At 43.3% G+C, this 18,207-nt stretch overlaps 2 protein-coding genes across 3 annotated transcripts; one reads left to right on the top strand and one right to left on the bottom strand.

The window, feature by feature from the left end:
• Window positions 1-10,082, top strand: LOC120711158 (phospholipase SGR2-like). Its single transcript, XM_039996603.1, has 22 exons — window positions 1-410; window positions 766-866; window positions 1,179-1,331; window positions 1,509-1,664; window positions 2,127-2,198; window positions 2,278-2,415; window positions 2,627-2,677; window positions 3,484-3,654; window positions 4,238-4,387; window positions 4,683-4,748; window positions 4,844-5,368; window positions 5,660-5,747; window positions 5,833-5,939; window positions 6,029-6,101; window positions 7,100-7,202; window positions 7,425-7,518; window positions 7,628-7,690; window positions 7,875-7,923; window positions 8,006-8,106; window positions 8,707-8,753; window positions 8,850-9,095; window positions 9,606-10,082. Exons 1-21 carry the CDS (start codon window positions 122-124, stop codon window positions 9,091-9,093), a joined length of 2,841 nt encoding a protein of 946 aa, XP_039852537.1. The 5' UTR covers window positions 1-121; the 3' UTR covers window positions 9,094-9,095; window positions 9,606-10,082.
• Window positions 10,083-12,016: 1,934 nt separating this feature from the next.
• LOC120711157 (U-box domain-containing protein 4-like) lies at window positions 12,017-18,207 on the bottom strand. 2 transcript variants are annotated; one of them, XM_039996602.1, is made up of 5 exons: window positions 18,006-18,207; window positions 16,536-16,810; window positions 14,764-14,877; window positions 12,644-14,677; window positions 12,050-12,528 (listed from the first exon to the last, which is right to left on the bottom strand). In XM_039996602.1, exons 2-5 carry the CDS (start codon window positions 16,803-16,805, stop codon window positions 12,469-12,471), a joined length of 2,478 nt encoding a protein of 825 aa, XP_039852536.1. In that variant the 5' UTR covers window positions 16,806-16,810; window positions 18,006-18,207; the 3' UTR covers window positions 12,050-12,468. The 2 variants fall into 2 exon arrangements, with proteins under 2 accessions (XP_039852535.1, XP_039852536.1); XM_039996601.1 differs by lacking the exon at window positions 18,006-18,207 and having other exon boundaries at window positions 12,017-12,528; window positions 16,536-16,841.

Genomic DNA, 18,207 nt, shown 5'->3' with positions numbered 1-18,207 from the left:
CCCACCTCGCGCCGTCCCCACCGGCCACCGCCCCTCCCTCCTCTCCTCTCTTCCCCGTCTCCGACTCGCTCTCCTCCTCCTTTTTCCCTCGTCGCCGGCGATCCCCCGGGGGGCGGCGCGCATGGCGAGGCCGGACGAGAGCTGGGCGCAGGGCGGAGGCCCGGGGGACGACGCGTCGTCCTCGGGCGCGTCGACGTCCGGGACGTCCGCGAGCCGCGCGGTCGCCCCCGCCGGGGAGGCGGAGGGCGCGTCGCCGGACTCGCTGCGGAACACGGCGTCCAATATCCGGCGGCTGGAGGACGCGATCAAGCACTGCGCGGCGCGCCACAAGTACCTCGCGCGCACCAAGAGCCCCTCCGACGGCCAGGAGGTCCGCTGGTACTTCTGCAAGCTCCCCCTCCCCGGCAAAGGTGCGCCGCACTGCCCGTCCACTCCCCTCCCTTCCCTTCCGGCTTCCACCGCATCCACCCGCGTGTTTTTGACTAGGGCGTTTAGGTTTCCTCTGGTGCTCCAACACTTGATCAGTGGTCCCCACCTTAATCATCTGCTTCGGAGCAAACTCATCCATGGCTCATGCCAACTCTCTCACTAGCGTTAATTGGGGTTTAGTTGTCGGGATGTCACGCAAACTAGTTACTAATTTGGGATCATGACTGATATGGGAACTGGGAACTTAAAAGGCGCAGTCCCCTGAACCGGCAAATCGGGTAATTCAAGTTCCATGGTGTGACACTTAAAATCTCATGTGATTCACTGTTGATGCAGTGCTCTCTTCTTCGGTACCAAGGACAGAGATAGTTGGGAAAGGAGACTACTTCCGGTTCAGCGAGAGGGACTCTCTGGCACTGGAGGCGTCTTTCTTGGAGGTTAGTATCTTAACAGAGATGCAGATGCCTGAATGCTGAGTCACAAAGCACGCCAGCTCTAGTATTATTGCTTTGATTGTTGAAATACATCCATATGAAAATTAGTTAACATCTTCAAGCAATTGATCCATGATGGTGATTTCTTTTTACATTTGCTTATTTATCTATAACAGCATATGCTCGCACATTTGCGTTTAAACTTGTTTTGCTCTTCTTTTACATCTTCTGTACAAGATTAGGGGAACTATATTTCCCATCCGTAATCACTTTCTTGAAGAGTTGGAGTTCATTTTAATGTGACACTATTTGTAGAGGGAGGAAGAACTTCTTGCGTACTGGTGGAGGGAGTATGCAGAATGCAGTGTGGGACCAAGAGGATCCTTGGTTGAAAGTGATGCGTCTGAATTTCTTTATAAGGTGGAGGAAGAGCGGGTTGGGGTTCCTGTGAAAGGTGGACTATATGAGGTTTGTACTCTCTTTCTGGAATGTTCATTCACTACCAATATGAATCACGCATGGATTATTAGGAAGTAAAAACTTTGGCTCCTATTAGTATTCTACCCATGGTTACTGACTACTCCCAGAGTCCCAGTATGCCATCTAGTGAATGTGTTATTGTCTTAACAACCTGCTTCCCTGCAGGTTGATTTGATGAGGCGTCATTGCTTCCCTGTGTACTGGAATGGGGAAAACAGGCGTGTCTTGAGAGGCCACTGGTTTGCTCGCAAAGGTGGTCTTGATTGGCTTCCCTTGCGCGAGGATGTTGCTGAACAGCTGGAGTTAGCATATAATTGCCAGGTATTTTGTGGGGTGTTGTTTAGTAACATTTTGCCAAGACTATCCATAAATATTTTCTGGACTGCCAATTTACCAGAACTGCTAAGGAATTTTGAAAAGTCATTTGCGTTAGGAATGATAACTAAGCTTGCCTGACCAGATCCAAATACTCTAAATCAATTCAATGGGCTGGGAGCTGAATTTTTAACTATTTAAGGAATCTTTGGATATTATATTTGCGCTATAAAGGATAACTAAACTCACTTATCAGATGGTTGTATTAATTCAATGGGCTGGGAACTTAGCTCTGAACCATGGGCTTCGTGATTGTGATGGAAAATGACTATATAAGCTGTGATGTGATGTACACTGTGCATAAGCCTTTCACTCTAGTCATCTTGCTCTGTTAGTTTTGTCATACTCATACTCCGTCTATTTTTTAGCTCAGAAAATAGCTGAACACCCTGTTGTTGTCAAAACTAGGTCTGGCATCGTCGCAAATTTCAACCTTCAGGACTATTTGCAGCGCGCGTTGATCTCCAAGGAAGTATACCGGTATGTAATGCTGATAGAGCTTTGTCAGAAAAATAAAGATTGATAATTTGGGGTCAAGGCTAAGATATAGTTTGTCCAGGATTTGCATGCTCTTTTTACTGGAGAGGATGATACTTGGGAAGCTTGGCTTGTCTTTGATACAGGTCCTAAGCTTGGTAGCAAAACAATCAAATTAAGGCGTGGATTTTGTCTTCCTGAACCTGAAAAGCCTTCACAGGTAACCTACCATGTTACTGTTTAGATCACAGAAAAAACAAATGGACAATGATTTTGTTCTCTATTTTTTGCCTTAAAATTTTGAAGTGCGCTCCTACTATTGGTTTGTCGACTTAGATTGTATCAGAGCTTGTAAGTATGAATCTGGAATGTGGACAATTGCCTGATCAATTCTTTTTTAGTGTATAACTGCAATCTGATTTTTTTGCCAGGACGAGTTGCGTCAGCAAAAGGAAGAGGAAATGGATGATTACTGCTCTCAGGTATTTACTGTTTCAGATGCAGTGACCTTTTTTCCCGCCATATCAGTAGTCTGAATTTGGAAGTGAGACTGAAGAGCACTGTGAATATATGTTCTCCACAGGCAAAAGTTTTAGGTGTACATTATTGTTACAGGAAAAGGTACTTTAGATAATTTTTCCCTACTATTTTCTCCAGTTAACCTAATTCCCTTATTGGTAGGCCGTTCGCAACATTTTTGTTAAATATACAACTAGGTGGCATGATGTAACCTTTTGTACTAAAAAAACATGAGGTCACTCCCAATGCTCCAACATGGCAATGCGTTAGGCATTAATTAGGTGTCCTCCTAGGATAAAATCTGATGTGAACAATTAAAAGAGGAGAGAGAAGAAGCTAGTGTCTCCATGAAGGAACAAGCTTGGCTCAGATCTAAGACGCAAGAAACCACAAAACAAGCGTTGGTGCAAGGTAGTGTCCTCATAATTCGTTAAGTCATTTGTCTTTTGGCCATGAAAAGTACCATAGACATCATGTATGGACACTAGACATCGGATGTTTCTCTCATCTCTTAGACATCACCTTGGACATTTTGCATTTCAATTGGCCTGATGGCAAATGACTGTATATGCAAAACTATATAGTTCAATGGAGCACCTTTTCTGTCGTCTGAATGCTTAGTACTATCATCTTACACCAAAAAAAGGTTGCTAGATTATTGGATAATCAGAAGTTCTTTGTGTTGAAAATTATTCCCCTACATTTTACAAGGTTTCTTGTGCAGCAAAAAACTTTGAAGTGATAATACATTGCAATTGCTTCTTCTTAGGTTCCAGTTGGTCATCTTGTATTCATGGTTCATGGCATTGGGCAGAGATTGGAGAAAGCTAATCTTGTTGATGATGTTGTTGATTTCCGTCGAGTAACTGCTAATCTAGCTGAAAGATACTTAACTTCTTATCAAAGAAGCACCCAGAGGGTTCTATTTATTCCCTGTCAGGTAAGAATTCAAAGTTTTCCATAAGTGATACATCCTGCTGAGATCCTTTTTTTTTCTCGAATAAGAGGAGGGCTGTGCATTACCGCATTATTTTTTTTAAGAACAAGAATAAACAGGTACAAATTTCAGAATTTGGGTCTCAATTCGTGAGCCTTTCAGAATTTGACACCCCTGTCACAATGGCATCACATGGACAAATCCCTCCCTCACAACACAACACAAGCAATTAGCTTACCACTAAAGAATTCCGGATTCAGACATCCTGAATTAACATGTAGCCAGTGGTTAATTATTATGAGCTTTGATATATATTCTGACAAAAAAATGCCTAGCACTTAGAGTATTACCTTTGAACATTGTCTATGTTTTAATATGAACTAACAAAGTACTGGCTGTTATCTAATACTCGCAGGCATTTCGAGCTACATATATACACACTTAATAACAGTTGCTTAGTTGTTGCTTATATATATTGATAAGACAACAGGTCACAGAATTTTTTTTAATCCAACCATGATATGTCGTATGGTTAAATCTCCATTGTTGCGACTTCCATGTCTAATACTGGTGCTTATTATTGCAGTGGAGGAAGGGTTTGAAGCTTAGTGGTGAACATACTGTTGAGAAACTCACTTTGGATGGAGTTAAAGGACTTCGAGTTGCGTTAGGTGCCACGGTTCATGATGTTCTATATTACATGAGTCCTATCTACTGTCAACATATTATTGACTCGGTAATTTGCTATATCACTGCACTACCTCTGTTTTCTGTGTTTTGGTCTGTTTTTTTGTGAAACCTTGATTTTCTTTGGTGGCTTTGAACCAAATCTGATTAGTCCAAGCAACTGTTGATGAGTGATGGCACTGATACTATGTTTTTTGACTCTATCTTACTGCTCCAGATATCCTCCTTTGGTGTATATTAGAAAACTTGAATATTCCTGTCATATTTTTTATATTGTATTAGCTGAAAGATTGAAAGTGTTGTTGAACTCCTTACAATAAATTAGTAACTTGAACATATTACAGGTCTCGAATCAGTTGAACAAGCTGTACATGAAATTTCTGAAGAGAAATCCTGGTTACATTGGAAAGGTTTGCAGTCCATGACTTGTTCACAATTTTCTTGATGATTGCAATTGTGTTGATAATTAAACGAGAAACATTATGACTTGCCCTTTTTCTTGCAGGTTTCATTGTATGGCCACTCGTTAGGAAGTGTTTTGTCTTATGATATACTTTGCCATCAAGAAACCCTTTGGGCCCCATTTCCAACAGAGTATCTGAACATGGAATGGACATCTGATAGAAGTCAAGGAGCAAAATCAGCCAATGAAGTTGCTGTACATGATTCAGCCACAAAGGATCATGATACTGTTACTCTAAGGCATTCTTGTGCTGATAGTGTAAATGGTGTCGTTGATGAAGATAGCACCAGAACTGATGCTTCACAAATGGATGGCGCACCCCCGTCATGTGTGCACGAGAATTCACCAAGCAACAATGACACAGTGGTGTCACCTGGTGCAGTTGACGCTGAACAAAATGAAGAAGAAAATACAGTTGAGAATCATCAGACAATACATACTGAGGAAGGGATCACTTCAGCTGTAAGCACAAAAGATGCTGAAGGATCTAGCATGTCAAGGTCTGCTGAAGAAGTCCATGAAGAGGTCCTTGCCAAAGATAAATTGATTTTTTCACTAGAAGAAGAGGTATGACTAAACAGAATTCAGCTAATTTATAATGTGGTTATCATCTTTGAATCTTCAACTTCATAAGAAAGCACACCGATTGTTTATTGCCTTGAAAGGAATCATACACAAATATATTTAATTAATATTGAAATAAATGTATTATAGTAATATTGAAGATTTACAATTACTATCTCAGATATTCAACACCTCACTTCAAAGCCCAAAATTAATAGTGTTAGCTTGAAGCCAAGCAATAGTGCTAGTTAAACTGACATAACAAATTGATGCCTATACTTCTCTGTTATTCAGGTGAAACGTCTTAAGGCTAGGCTAGAACAACTTGAACAACAGAATCATCTAGTGCCTGAAAGCATCAGTGGTGTTGAGTATCATGAAGGTAAGTAGTTGCTATTGGTTCAAGGCATCTCTTAGGAGGTTTGTAATGTGTTTGTTATTCAGATTTTAATATGTATTTGTGATAGGTAAAAGTCTCAATCTTGCTATGAACTCTGGCAAACTTTTCACGGTGCAAGGAAGTACGAATCAGTCCTACTCACCACAAATCAGATACACGAAACTAAACTTTAAGGTAATATAGCATGAGTTATTTTCAGTATTTTATCATTGTTTCATTCACTTGAATTTTATGTCATCGTTGCATTATTTTTGGATATTCAGGTTGACACATTCTTTGCTGTTGGATCTCCCTTGGGTGTCTTCCTTTCCCTGCGTAATGTCCGTATTGGTATTGGTATGGAACCTTTGACTTTTATTCAACGGAGAAAATATCTGCTTATATTGGAAAGCAAATATGGAACCTTTGACTGATAATAGTTATGTTTATAAGTGGTTATTATTGTTGGAACAGCAATCAACCCTCTGTATATTTTTCGTTTGCTTTCCATCAGTGTTGATGTTTTTCTTTTTGGGTCCTTTTTTGGTTTAGATAGATTTACATAGTGTTCTTGTTAGGTTTAGGCTATATTTTAAATTATATTGAGCTCTTTAGCATTTCATCACCTTTTGAACTACCTGCTCGATAATGATTTCTGCATGAGTAACTAGAAGAAAATTATGTATGCTTCGTTGCATGATAGCCCTAACAAAGGCCTGTGAAATTGCTGAAAACTTTTTGCAAGAATAATAAACTTTACTTGACCGTTCATTAAATGTTCTCAATGGCCATCAAACTTTTCTAAAGTTGCATTTGTAATTTGTATATGTAAAAATCTTAAGACTTTTGGAATAAATTGGGCTGCTGTTCCTATGTATTATCAAGGATGATGTCCATATAGTGGCACATTTTTTTTTCTATACACGCAGGAGAACTGCGCGTCGTTGTATTAATAGATAGAAATAAAGAGTCCGATTACAGGTGACTTTTGAAGAGGATAAATTGGGCTTCTGTTCCTATGTATTATCAAGGATGATGTCTAGATAGAAAAAAAAAGACGGTCCGATAACATGCCGATTCCATGGCTTGGGTTAGTTTTTCTAGTACATTCGTGCCCTTGGTTTTTTGGACTACTGCTCATACTACTCACTGCAACAGATCCCCCAGTTCTTTCGGCCCGGCCATCCTCATAGTGGCACATGTTTCAAGTTACTTTTAGCATTTCTTTCTGTATACAGCTACATATAATTCTCCCTGGCAGCTGGCAACTGCTTCCATTGTTGCCAGTTGCTCTATGATTTGTGGTCTCCTATCGTTCCATGACTTGTATCTGAATTTGATACCTTGTTCTAAAGGCAGGGGGCAAGATTATTGGCAGGATGAGAACATAATCGAAGAGATGCCATGCTGCCGGCAGATGTTCAATATTTTTCATCCTTTTGATCCTGTAGCATACAGGTCTGTAGCTTTCTGACACATAGTGTTCTCTTATGTCACATTTGGAGAGTTCATAAAATATACAATACTGCAATGGAACTAAATAATGGCAACCTGATATGAAAAGATGTGGATAGCCTTTGAAATATTTAGATACAGTTCTTTATTGCACTGGAAGACAGTGTACTTATCTGTTGCGTAGTGAGGAATATGTCATATGAATCTAGGTGGGCTTTTATACAGAGTTGAACCACTTGTATGTGAAGATTATCTAAAGAAGCGCCCTGTCATTGTACCCTACCATAGAGGTGGAAAGAGGATACATGTAGGAGTGCAGGTGGGTTATTCATCATTTTAACTGCCTGTTCCTAGCAGAGAATGTGTTTTTTTTTACTTGATAGGATTATGTATCTTGATTACCTTATTTGGGTTGATATACCATGTAGGAGTTCACGGAAGATATTGCTGCACGTTCCCAAGCCATTGCCCGTCAATTGAAGTCATTAAAGGTAAGGTCTGCTCTGCATGGGTTTTGTGAATTTGGTGCATGCTTTGAACAAACAGTGATGTGAATCTTGGTGGGTTTTGATCCATTAAGTAGTACATGCTATGAATGATCTAGCAGTGAAGCTCTTATTATAACCTTAGTGAATATATGCGCTTTCAACTCCTTTTTTTTTTTGCCTTCTATAGGTCAAAGCAGTAGCTGCTATGCTAGCATTGAGCAGAAATGACACGGAAGGTATTCATATTTCTTTACCTTTCATACATTTAAAATTACAAATAAAACAGTTCTGACAAAATGATAATTGCTATTCATATAGAGGATGGTAAGACTGCCAATGAGAAAGACAGATCATATGGTTCCATGATGATGGAAAGGTTGACAGGTGCACCGGATGGTCGAATTGACCATGTGCTTCAGGTGATAAAATTTCTACTTTATATTCGTGTATCACAGAACACTGGGCCACTGGCACATAGTCACACACCAACACCATCTTACAATCCCGACTTCACAGTCCTGTGAAGACCTGGGTTGCACGTAGGGGTGGTAACGGATCACGGCTCTAGTGGTCTCTTCATAATCCAACTTGGCCCTTATACATTTTTAATTCAATATTGTATAAGATTAGAGCCCGGTCCTTTTAGGGCCTCACCCTTAGATTATCGAAGTCAAATTTCGAGGCCCTCTACCACCCCTTGCACCACCAGAACTACTAATTCCTCATTTGATAAAATAATGACTAATTATTGAACTGTGGTTTTATAACCCTAGTTGAGGTTTGATCATACAAAGGTGTGTGCAACTCTGAAATTCTGTTCACATCATGTCAGAGCACTGCACAGTATTTACACATATTATTTGTAACTGGCTGGCACCTTCACATGTGCAGAGTGAAGTGAACTCCTTTGGCAACATCATCCACTTTCTCCTCACTTCCATTTTTGGCTTTGCCGTTCTTGTATGTTTTAGATTCAATGATTTTTTTTTTATCTCAGAGTCTTAATAATGTTCTTGCAGGAGAAAACATTTCAACATCCATATCTATCTGCTCTGGGAGCTCATACGTGAGTAAAAAAAAATTCCTGTTGTCTGATTATTTTTACCTGTTTAAATCTGGTTTCAGATTTTCACTGACCTTGGAGTTGTTACCTTACCTGTAGTAACTATTGGCGAGATCATGATACTGCTCTCTTCATTCTAAGACATTTGTATCGTGACATACCCGAGGAATCTCCAACAGATGACATGGGAAGGAGGCCTATTCAACTATTTTATGAGAGAGATCCATTTGTTGAAGAAACGCCCCTGACATTTGCAGATGAACCATCAGTTAAGGAGTTCTCCAGAAAGATGAGAACGTACACAAGGAAAAAGGAGAATGATGCCAACTGCGAAGCCTCTTGATGGTATGTCGGATGATTATTGTTCTCATTTCCTTTCAAGAATCAAGATTGTTATTATGTAAACAGTTTGGTTAGTTGGGAATAGCATCTTGCCTAGTTTTTTTTATACTGCTAAGGTACTTGTTTTGCCTGAACTCTAAATTCCAACCTGATCATCAAATAGCTGAGTTAGAAAAGTTAAATTGGAGGGAACTAGCAAACTTGTCATGCCCTGCATTTTTAGTTGACACAATGGAATAATGTGTGTGATATGAGGTGGAATCTTTCGCTTCCTTTGTATGAACATGGCACTAAACCCAAGGCTTTCTTCCTCTTGTTTTACCTGAACTCTAAAATCCAACCTGATCATCAAATAGCTGAGTTAGAAAAGGTTAAATTGGAGGGAACTAGCAAACTTGTCATGCCCTGCATTTTTAGTTGACACAATGGAATAATGTGTGTGATATGAGGTGGAATCTTTTGCTTCCTTTGTATGAACACGGCACTAAACCCAACGCTTTCTTCCTCCCCCAGGTGCCATTATCTGTTGCAATCATGTTACAACCTCACGGTCCGCGCCAAGCATAAGATGTAGGCATGAGATGGCAGGGCAATTCCACAAACGGCTGTCCTCAGAAAACTGAAGTCCACGAAATGGTGCAATTTTGCGCTTATCAACAGAATTAGGGCACTCCAGAGAATGTTGTACAGAATACGAACGGTTCCTGCGAAGCGCAACTCTTTCGAATGCAATGTGGTATATAGGATCCGGCTATAGACTTCTGTAACTTGGATGTAATGTTGCAGCTGTACAGATTACAGAATATTATGGTGCTAGTCTTATGTCGCGCGTTGCTTATATACGAGCACAAAGCTGAAACGACGATCACAAGTCACAAATGTTGCTTGCACTTGCTTTTGTGGCAGCGTAGACTTTTGGCAAATTGTCTTTGACTTCGCCTAAGCTACTTCAGCTTGGCTATAGGGTTTTTTGGATTCTTGCCATTATAATTTTTCGACTTTGGAAGAATGCCATTACTATTCACGTTATTGGAAACTTGTCATTACAATTCTGGATACCTCACACCCTTGCCTTGATCTACGTTTGCGGCGTACTTGGGCCCACTGTCAGGCCTCGTATTTTCGTATAGGACCGTATTGCCCTCCTCTCCATGGGTAAAGGGGACGCGCGACGGGCTAGCTTCGACTCGTCTCCTACCTCACGTTCCTCATTCTCTACCGAACCAAACCCTAACCCCCTTGATTGGCGGCGGCGATTGGAGGCTTCCCCGACAAGGACTGGCGGCCATGGAGACGAACCCTAACCTCGCGCCGACCGGAGGTGATGGAAGCACCGTGCGTGGCCGCTGCTGGTGCGGCTATGGGGGACAGCGGTAGCAAGTACCAAATCTTCATCCTTGTGGTTGTTGACCAAACAATTGTCGATTTAGGCGTTTGATTTGCTTTTTGCACATATACAATTTTGATTTGGGATGAAATTAACTTTTGGTAGGGATGGGATGTTTGCGCTAGAGCTTAAACTGGAAGGTTTCGTTTCTAAAGACGCGAGTGGTAGGAAATCATACACAAAAGGCCGAGTTGTCAAGTGGAATGTGGAGTATGGGTCACTGACATTAGCTTTGCTTGTGAAACATCTATCAACTGAATTGAATCTGGGTACTAACCAGACTCCCACTATTTGGTTTTATGACAAAAGATTAAATGAGAATACCAGACTAGCTGATGACCATTTGTCATCCATATGCATACATAACCATTCATTCATGCTTTCTCTTGCAATTGTCATACAACTTCTCTTGCAATTGTCATACAACTTCAAAGACAGAAACACAAACACACAGGGCTAGCTAATTGACTACTTCCAGACTACCACATTTTGCTCACAATACAACCCAAAGCTACACCTACACAAACTGCTGCAATCACAACAAATTCCGATTTTAACCTCTATACTTGCACCTTCAGATCCCACGACCCATCCACGGCACTGTCAATTTTGAGCTTCAATGCATCTAGTTCTTGCTTCATCTCCAAAATGCAGTCATCAGAACCACCTCCATGGTCTCCACAGCTGGGAGGGATCGCCTTCTTCCAGTGAGCTGGAAGCTCCCCTAGGTTGCACAAGTATGCAGCATATTGCGCCTCGGACATGATGATGCCACATGTAGTTGGGTCGTCCTGCATTTCCATTGAACCCTAGCCGCATGAACACCAAACAAGGACCCCAAATTGCACACAAATTGGATGCAAATGTACTTACTCTGATGTTGTTAGGGCACTTCACGAATCTTTGGCCATAAGATTTGGGCTGCTTGCTTACGATCCGAACCAGCTCGATGCGGCAAAACGGGCAATCCACCAGTGCGGGCAGCGGCGGACTATGCGCCGGGATCTGCGTTGAGCTCGACCCAGAGGGTGGCGCCCGCCAGATCTTCTTTCCACTCATCCTCGACAAGGCAGGGGCCAACTATTGGAGGGCAGCGGCGGCAAGGGCAAGCAAGCATCGACGACAATGGCGTGCGGGAGGAGGCGAAGAACGAAGAAGGAAGGAGGGGACGAGTCGGGATGAGGAGGCGACGACTCAGGAATAGATAAAAAAGAGGGGCAATACAGTCCTATACGAAAATACGAGGCCTGACAGTGAGCCTAGGTACGCTACAAACGTACATCAGGGCAAGAGTGAGGTATCCAGAATTGTAATGGCAAATTTCCAATAACGTGAATAGTAATGACATTATTCTGAAGTCGAAAAATTATAATGGCAGGAATCCAAAAAAAGCCCTATCTTTATATTACTATAATCTTGTTTCTCCACTTCGACACATACAGTTTCAGAACATGTTGAAGGAGAAGTTAAAAGTACTAGTATATCAAATTTATTTCAGACTCAAATAACAAGTTACACAGTAGAAAGAAAATCGCAATGAAATTTTAACTTCCCATCAACGAACAAGCAATTAGGTGTGCGAACAAGGCTTATTTGGTACAGAACAACTATAACTTGTACATCCATCAATCATAACGCCACCGCTAATAGCATATACAGGACAAAATCTCGATCTCGGTGAATAGGTAAGTTGCTACCAATGGATAAGCTATACAAAAAAAATCCTCAAAAAAAGAAGAGAAGAAAATAAACCAAAAAGATACCATCTCAACAGACAACACTCACCGCCCACAACACTTACATGAGATGAGCTTACAACAATCTCAATCTATGAACAGTTTGAGCACAGAGCACTGCAATGCAATAATTCCAGCACACGCAAATTCCAGCCCACGCATCCGGCAGTGCTAATGAAACAACAGGAGCCCAGTCGCGATGAGGGGCATAAAAGGCACAGCTTAATGTACACTACAACAAAAATTGTTAAGGCTATCTCCTCGCTGAATTCCCATGTCTTTGGCTGCGGAAGTAGCTGAGAAGAGCTTGTGCCTGCACGACAAACAGCATATCACACCACAGAGTTAGCATTAGGATGATGATTTAGAGGTGGTTTGTTACATTTTCAAATTCTAAATTAGAAATATGACTTGTGGGAGCAGCGAACCTTCTCTCTCGCTCGAGGTGTTCCTGACTGTGAAAGGGCGACTAGAGGAGGCACTGCACCCTCTTGAAGAACTATACTGCAAAATCTGTTGCTGTTTGTACAGAGCTGAAGCAACGCGGCAGCAGCATTCTCCTTCCCTCTTGCAGAACCCAACTCAACAACTTCAACAAGGGCTGGAATGCCACGTGCCTGCCCAATCGCAGTCCTCCCTTCTGGTATCGTAGCAAGGTTTGCCAACACAGCCACAGCTTTGTCGACCATTCCAGCAGCAGGATCCATAAGCTCAACCAGGTGTCTCACAGCATCGGCTTGCACAATACGACCTTTGTTTTCATGAAGTATAGACAAGTTAAACAATGCAGTAGCTGCATCTTTCTTTCCTCGAGGGGTGCCATTTCCTAGCAAGTCTACTAGAGGCTTGATCGCACCAGATCGCCCAATCCTCACTTTATTTTCTTCAATAACCGAGAGACTGAATAAAGTGGCTGCTGAATTCTCTTTAGCTTCAGGGTTCCCAGTCTCAAGGACGTGAATGAGAGGATCAACAGCATCAGCATTTGCAATAGCAATTTTATTGTTGTCATTTATCGACAGATTCAGAAGAGCTGTCACGGCATGCTCTTGGGTTTTAGCATCTGGTGAGTGAAGAAGACCAACCAGTAGATTTACAGCCCCACAGTTTGCAATGACAATCCTATTCTCCATGTTGTGCTTAGCTAGAAGACGAAGCTCTGATGCTGCTGACCTCTGAACATCTACAGAATCACTTCTCAAATCCTCAATCAGCTTCCGAACCTGATTCTCAATGGCAGAGAGATCACTCCGTGCATCCATCGATGATGAAGATATAATTCTAGCGAAACCCCTATCGGATGCTTGCCGTCTGATAAATTGGCCTCTAGTGGCCAGTCTTGGGATTAAATGTTCCCTTTGAGGAACAGAAGATGCCACAGGCGCACCACCACCATCTGTAACCTCTCCAGATGCATCGCTACTGTAGTTTGTCCTATCACTTGGAACCCCCGTCACCCCATTGTCACATTCCCCATCAAGTTGACCACTATTTGGAAGACTGCCATTCAATGAAGAACTGTCCATGTTGTCCTGCATATCCAAATTAGAAGATTGAAATGCTTCCTCTGTCGACTGCTCTGAAGTTTGTCCAATCGAACCACCACGTCTTCCTTCCAAACTAGACTCTCTTGCTTCAGAACTTGCAAGTGATAACCTTGATACATCAGGTGCAGAACCATTTGCATTTTCAGAAGTTTGACTTGTCGAGATCTCATGGCCAGAACGGCTGGCATGCACATGAGGGTTCTGATTGGGCACACTGTGGGGAGATGCTCCATTCAAGTTTCTCATATACGCATCAGCTTCTGGGGACCCAGGAATATTAGCCCTTGAGATGACACTAGGATGTAGAGGACTGCCACCCGCAGCACCCAAATCCTGGAGGGAGGAGGCAGCTGAAGGAAAGTTTAACTTCAGGGATTTCATAGGATCAGGTAGCCTAATGTCATGAGATTCACACCAGTTAGCTATCAAAGCCTTCACAGTATAATTAGGTATTAAATTGGAGTGACCAAGTCTTTGGCGTGTTTTTGGACAGATAGTAAAACCTTCATCAAGCCACAACTTGATATAAACCCGCTCATACGTCTGGCCAGATGCTACAATAACTGGATCAGACATCAGTTCCAAGGACAGCGGACAGCAAAAATCAGCAGGAATAGGAACCCCGTTGATGCTAAGCTGTTGTTTTTCCCTGAGAAGGCGATCATGCATATGGTTGACCAGTGGAATCATCTGCTCAGCTAGATCCAGTTCTTCGCGATTCTCACTTCTTAGTGCCCTTGTTCTGAGATTCTCAAGGGAAATAGCTTCCATGTACAATTCCATGTTTGTTGACAGGCTCAATGAACTTGACAGTTTCAACAGATTATCAGCACTCGCAGCGCTTGTCTCAGCAAGTTCCTTGGCAGCCTCTTTAACTAGATCGAACATATGCTCATAATTTATGTCTTGGAGTTTCTACAAAGGGTAAACACAGATATGCTTGATTGGTGCATACGAGAAATTTGGGTGATTAAAGAAAAAAAGTAGCTGATGTTTATTACCTCAATACATGTGCAGGCACGGCCAGTCAGAGAAGGCAATAGAGAATTAGCCAGCTGGCACAGCTGAAGGGAACATCCCTGAATATCTGATATTACCGATTCAATTTGCCAACCCTATTTTAAGGTAATAAGAACATTACCAAATAAGAAATCATGAGTATATTTCAATATTTATGGCACTCATCAAGTGGCGTTAGCTAAATGCTAAACCTTGCAAGTTCGGGGGAAAATCCATGAACATGTAAACATTCAGAATACACCTACACCACATGATGGACAAGAAAGTGTTTCATGTGTAATGGCATAAACATTAAGCAATATCAGCAACAAGGACAAGTAAACTGTTCTCTGCACAAGACAAAACTGACCACCAATTAACTAATGCAAGTTCCCTCGTACATGAATAGCATGCAAGTATGGACGCATCTAACGAACATATGGCCATGGTATAGTCCAGCTGCAAGCACACTGCCCATAAAAGGAAACAAATGATTAGGAAAGCAAATTGCATTCCATTTTTGTCCTTCCTGCCGCCGCCAGGGCCACCAGCAACCTCACAGCCGCTCCACCACCACACCAATCCGCCCACCATCGCCGCCACCCCTACACCTTGTCCTCCGCTAACTGAGGCAGCTGGCTCCTAGCTGGTGGCGCCCTCAAGCCCACCACCCATCGACATCGTTGGGCCGGCTGCAGGTCCGCCGCTGTCCCTGTACAGCCGCCGGACACCCCAATCCGAACCCTGAATTCCCAATCCCGAACCCCCAACCCTAAATCCAGTCCTTCAACTGCGACCGGTGAGTTCCGGTAACCACTATGCCTCCAACCTGAAGGAGAGGGAGGGGGAGATAGGAGGGGTACCGACCAGCCTAGTCACCAGTCGGCCACCACCACCACCAGCGGTGTTGGAGCTACCGCACCAGAGATCTGAGAGAGACTTCATCAGAGAAGATGAGGCAGCAATGGTGGGGCCTTGATGGTGAAACACATTTGGCTTGCCTGTGTGTGGGCCCCAGCGTGCGAATAAAGTCAAAGCACATGCACGACTAATGTAAAATCTTTACCTATAAGTATATACTTAGGATGGCTGCCCAGTTTTCTTTTTGCAAAACTATGTATTATCTATGTATTATGGATTTACATGCTGCCTTGCTTGAACCAATATGCTAACTAGATAAAAAAAAGGGCGTACCCAGTGCCGTAGGCTTCCCGCACTGTGCGGGGTCTGGGGAAGGGTTATCTTTAAGCCCCAAGCCTTACCCACACAAATGTGCAGAGGCTGGGGCTCGAACCCGGGACCTTCCTGTTACAGACGGTAGGCTCTACCGCTGCACCAGGCCCGCCCTTCAATATGCTAACTAGATAAACCATATTAAAATGTTAATGCACTGGTAAAGCTACTCAAGCAAGTCTAGCTAGAACATCTAGACTACCAATGACCAAGATCGATTCGCAGCACACATCAAAAGTAAGAAGGATGGTAATTTTATATTTTTACCTAACACAAGTGTGACAATAAGAAGAAAAAACAGAGGGTGAGTAAGGCAAAATGGTGATGCTAACAGACAACACAAAACATTTGTATCTAGCCAATGCACATATGATACAAATCAGAAGAGTACCAGCTTGCTAGTAAAGTAAAAACTGGAAAGGGTGCAATGCTGTTAAAAAGCAACATATTGATTTTCCTTGGGTGGCATAATTCTAAAGCATAATATATGGAAAGTAGAGTGAGCAAGTGAAAAGCGAATATATTGACTTTATGTACTTACAAAATATATTTTGCTGGTTGTCTGGTGCCAGTTTCCAATAAGGCCTGAAGCTTCATTGATAGCAGTGTCAAGATCTCTTAGGACCTCATTGAGTTGCTCTTCTGGAGTCTTGCAGAGATCTTCAAGAAGGGGGTTCACAATGCTCGAGATATCATATACATTTTGGCAGTACTTCTGAATGGGCTTGGGTCTCAAGGTAGAGCCATCAGATGTTAAGACACCAAGACGGGAGATACTACTGAGCAGAGTGCTCGGGGAGACGTTATCCATCAACCCTGTCCAAGAAGCCATACATGTGAGAGTAAGACTACATAAATTCATAATGATTGAAAAACCAAAAGCATCCGTATATGTTGTCTCATTGAAAGCATAGAAGCGATTCTCAAGACGCATACTATTACTGTACATACTTATGGTAGTCATCCTAACATATCTGATTTGCTAAGTTTATTCCTTTTTTATGTGCATCGAGCTATAATGCTTTTTCTGTCTGCATCGTGACATCTCTTTTTGATCCACAACAATGTACAATATGCATGTCCTAATTGGCAACCTAAGTGTTGACTAAGAGCGATGTGCATAAGAAAGACAGTTTAACGTAGGTTAGGTCCAAGCAAAAAAAAAAAAAAAAACAGAATCCGCCGTTAAGGTAGTGAGTAGGGTACAGATAGTTGTATGGAACAGTCATGATTGCCAGATAGGATACAGCTTTGAAACCTGCGTGTCGGCTGTGAGCGGACAATTGTAAGGTACGGTTCCCCGGTATGCTGGCGCGATGCTGCCGATGCTAGCGTCCCGACAAGCAAGAAGCTGGAGCTAGATACACGATGTGATTTATTGTAGCATGTAAACGCCACGGAAACTAGGTTGGAAGCCGGGACGTAACTGGTGAGTTGCGAGGGAATACATGGTATTGCCCAACAGCAACAGTAGCTGAGCAGGGTAGCTAGTGCGAATAAGACGGCTGCAGCAGTGCAGAAGGCGTAGCCTGCTGAACATGTGGCACGACAGAAACAAGCTGCAAGCATGGGGGATGCCATGCCATGCTATGTAGGAACTGAAGCAGCAGCAGCAGCAGCAGCTAATAGACTAGCAATAAAATTAATTAATGGAAGAGTAGTTAATCCAGGAAGGAGCCGCGGTGACTGGAGACGGGAGTCCAAATGGGGAAGGTTTTGAGCACGGCCTGCGTGGCATCCCGTTCCGTCCCCGCGAGGGGGGGGGGGGGGTGGAGCGAGCGAATGGTGGGTGGGCGGGCGGGCCGCGGTCGAGGCGGAGCTCCCGCCGTGCGGCGTCCGGGGTGAGATTCGGTTGGCCGGGGTGGTGCGTGCGGAACCCTAGGACAAACGGTAGCAAGCGGGGGAGGGGAGGCGCGAGGGGGCGGCCGTGGGCGGCGGCGGAGGAACCCTAGCTAGCTAGGATGGATGCGGGAATTAAGCGGGGACGGGGAGAGGGAGGGCGGAGACTTACCTGGCCTGGCCTCGCGGCGGCGACGGCGGTGAGGGAGGAGATCCCGGGCGGAGGCGGTGGTGGTGGGGTTGGGGGGATCTCTCGCTTGCTCGCTGGGTCTCGTCTGGCGACGCGGAGCGGAGGTGACGATGCGAGGAAGAAGAGAGGGGAGAGAAGCGAGGACTCGGCCGCCTCCTGCCTTCCTCTCTGCCTGTGTTGGGAC

The sequence above is a fragment of the Panicum virgatum genome, chromosome 6K (assembly GCF_016808335.1).
Source record: "Panicum virgatum strain AP13 chromosome 6K, P.virgatum_v5, whole genome shotgun sequence".
Lineage (NCBI taxonomy): Eukaryota > Viridiplantae > Streptophyta > Magnoliopsida > Poales > Poaceae > Panicum > Panicum virgatum.
This window is presented reverse-complemented; position numbering and strand designations above follow the sequence as displayed.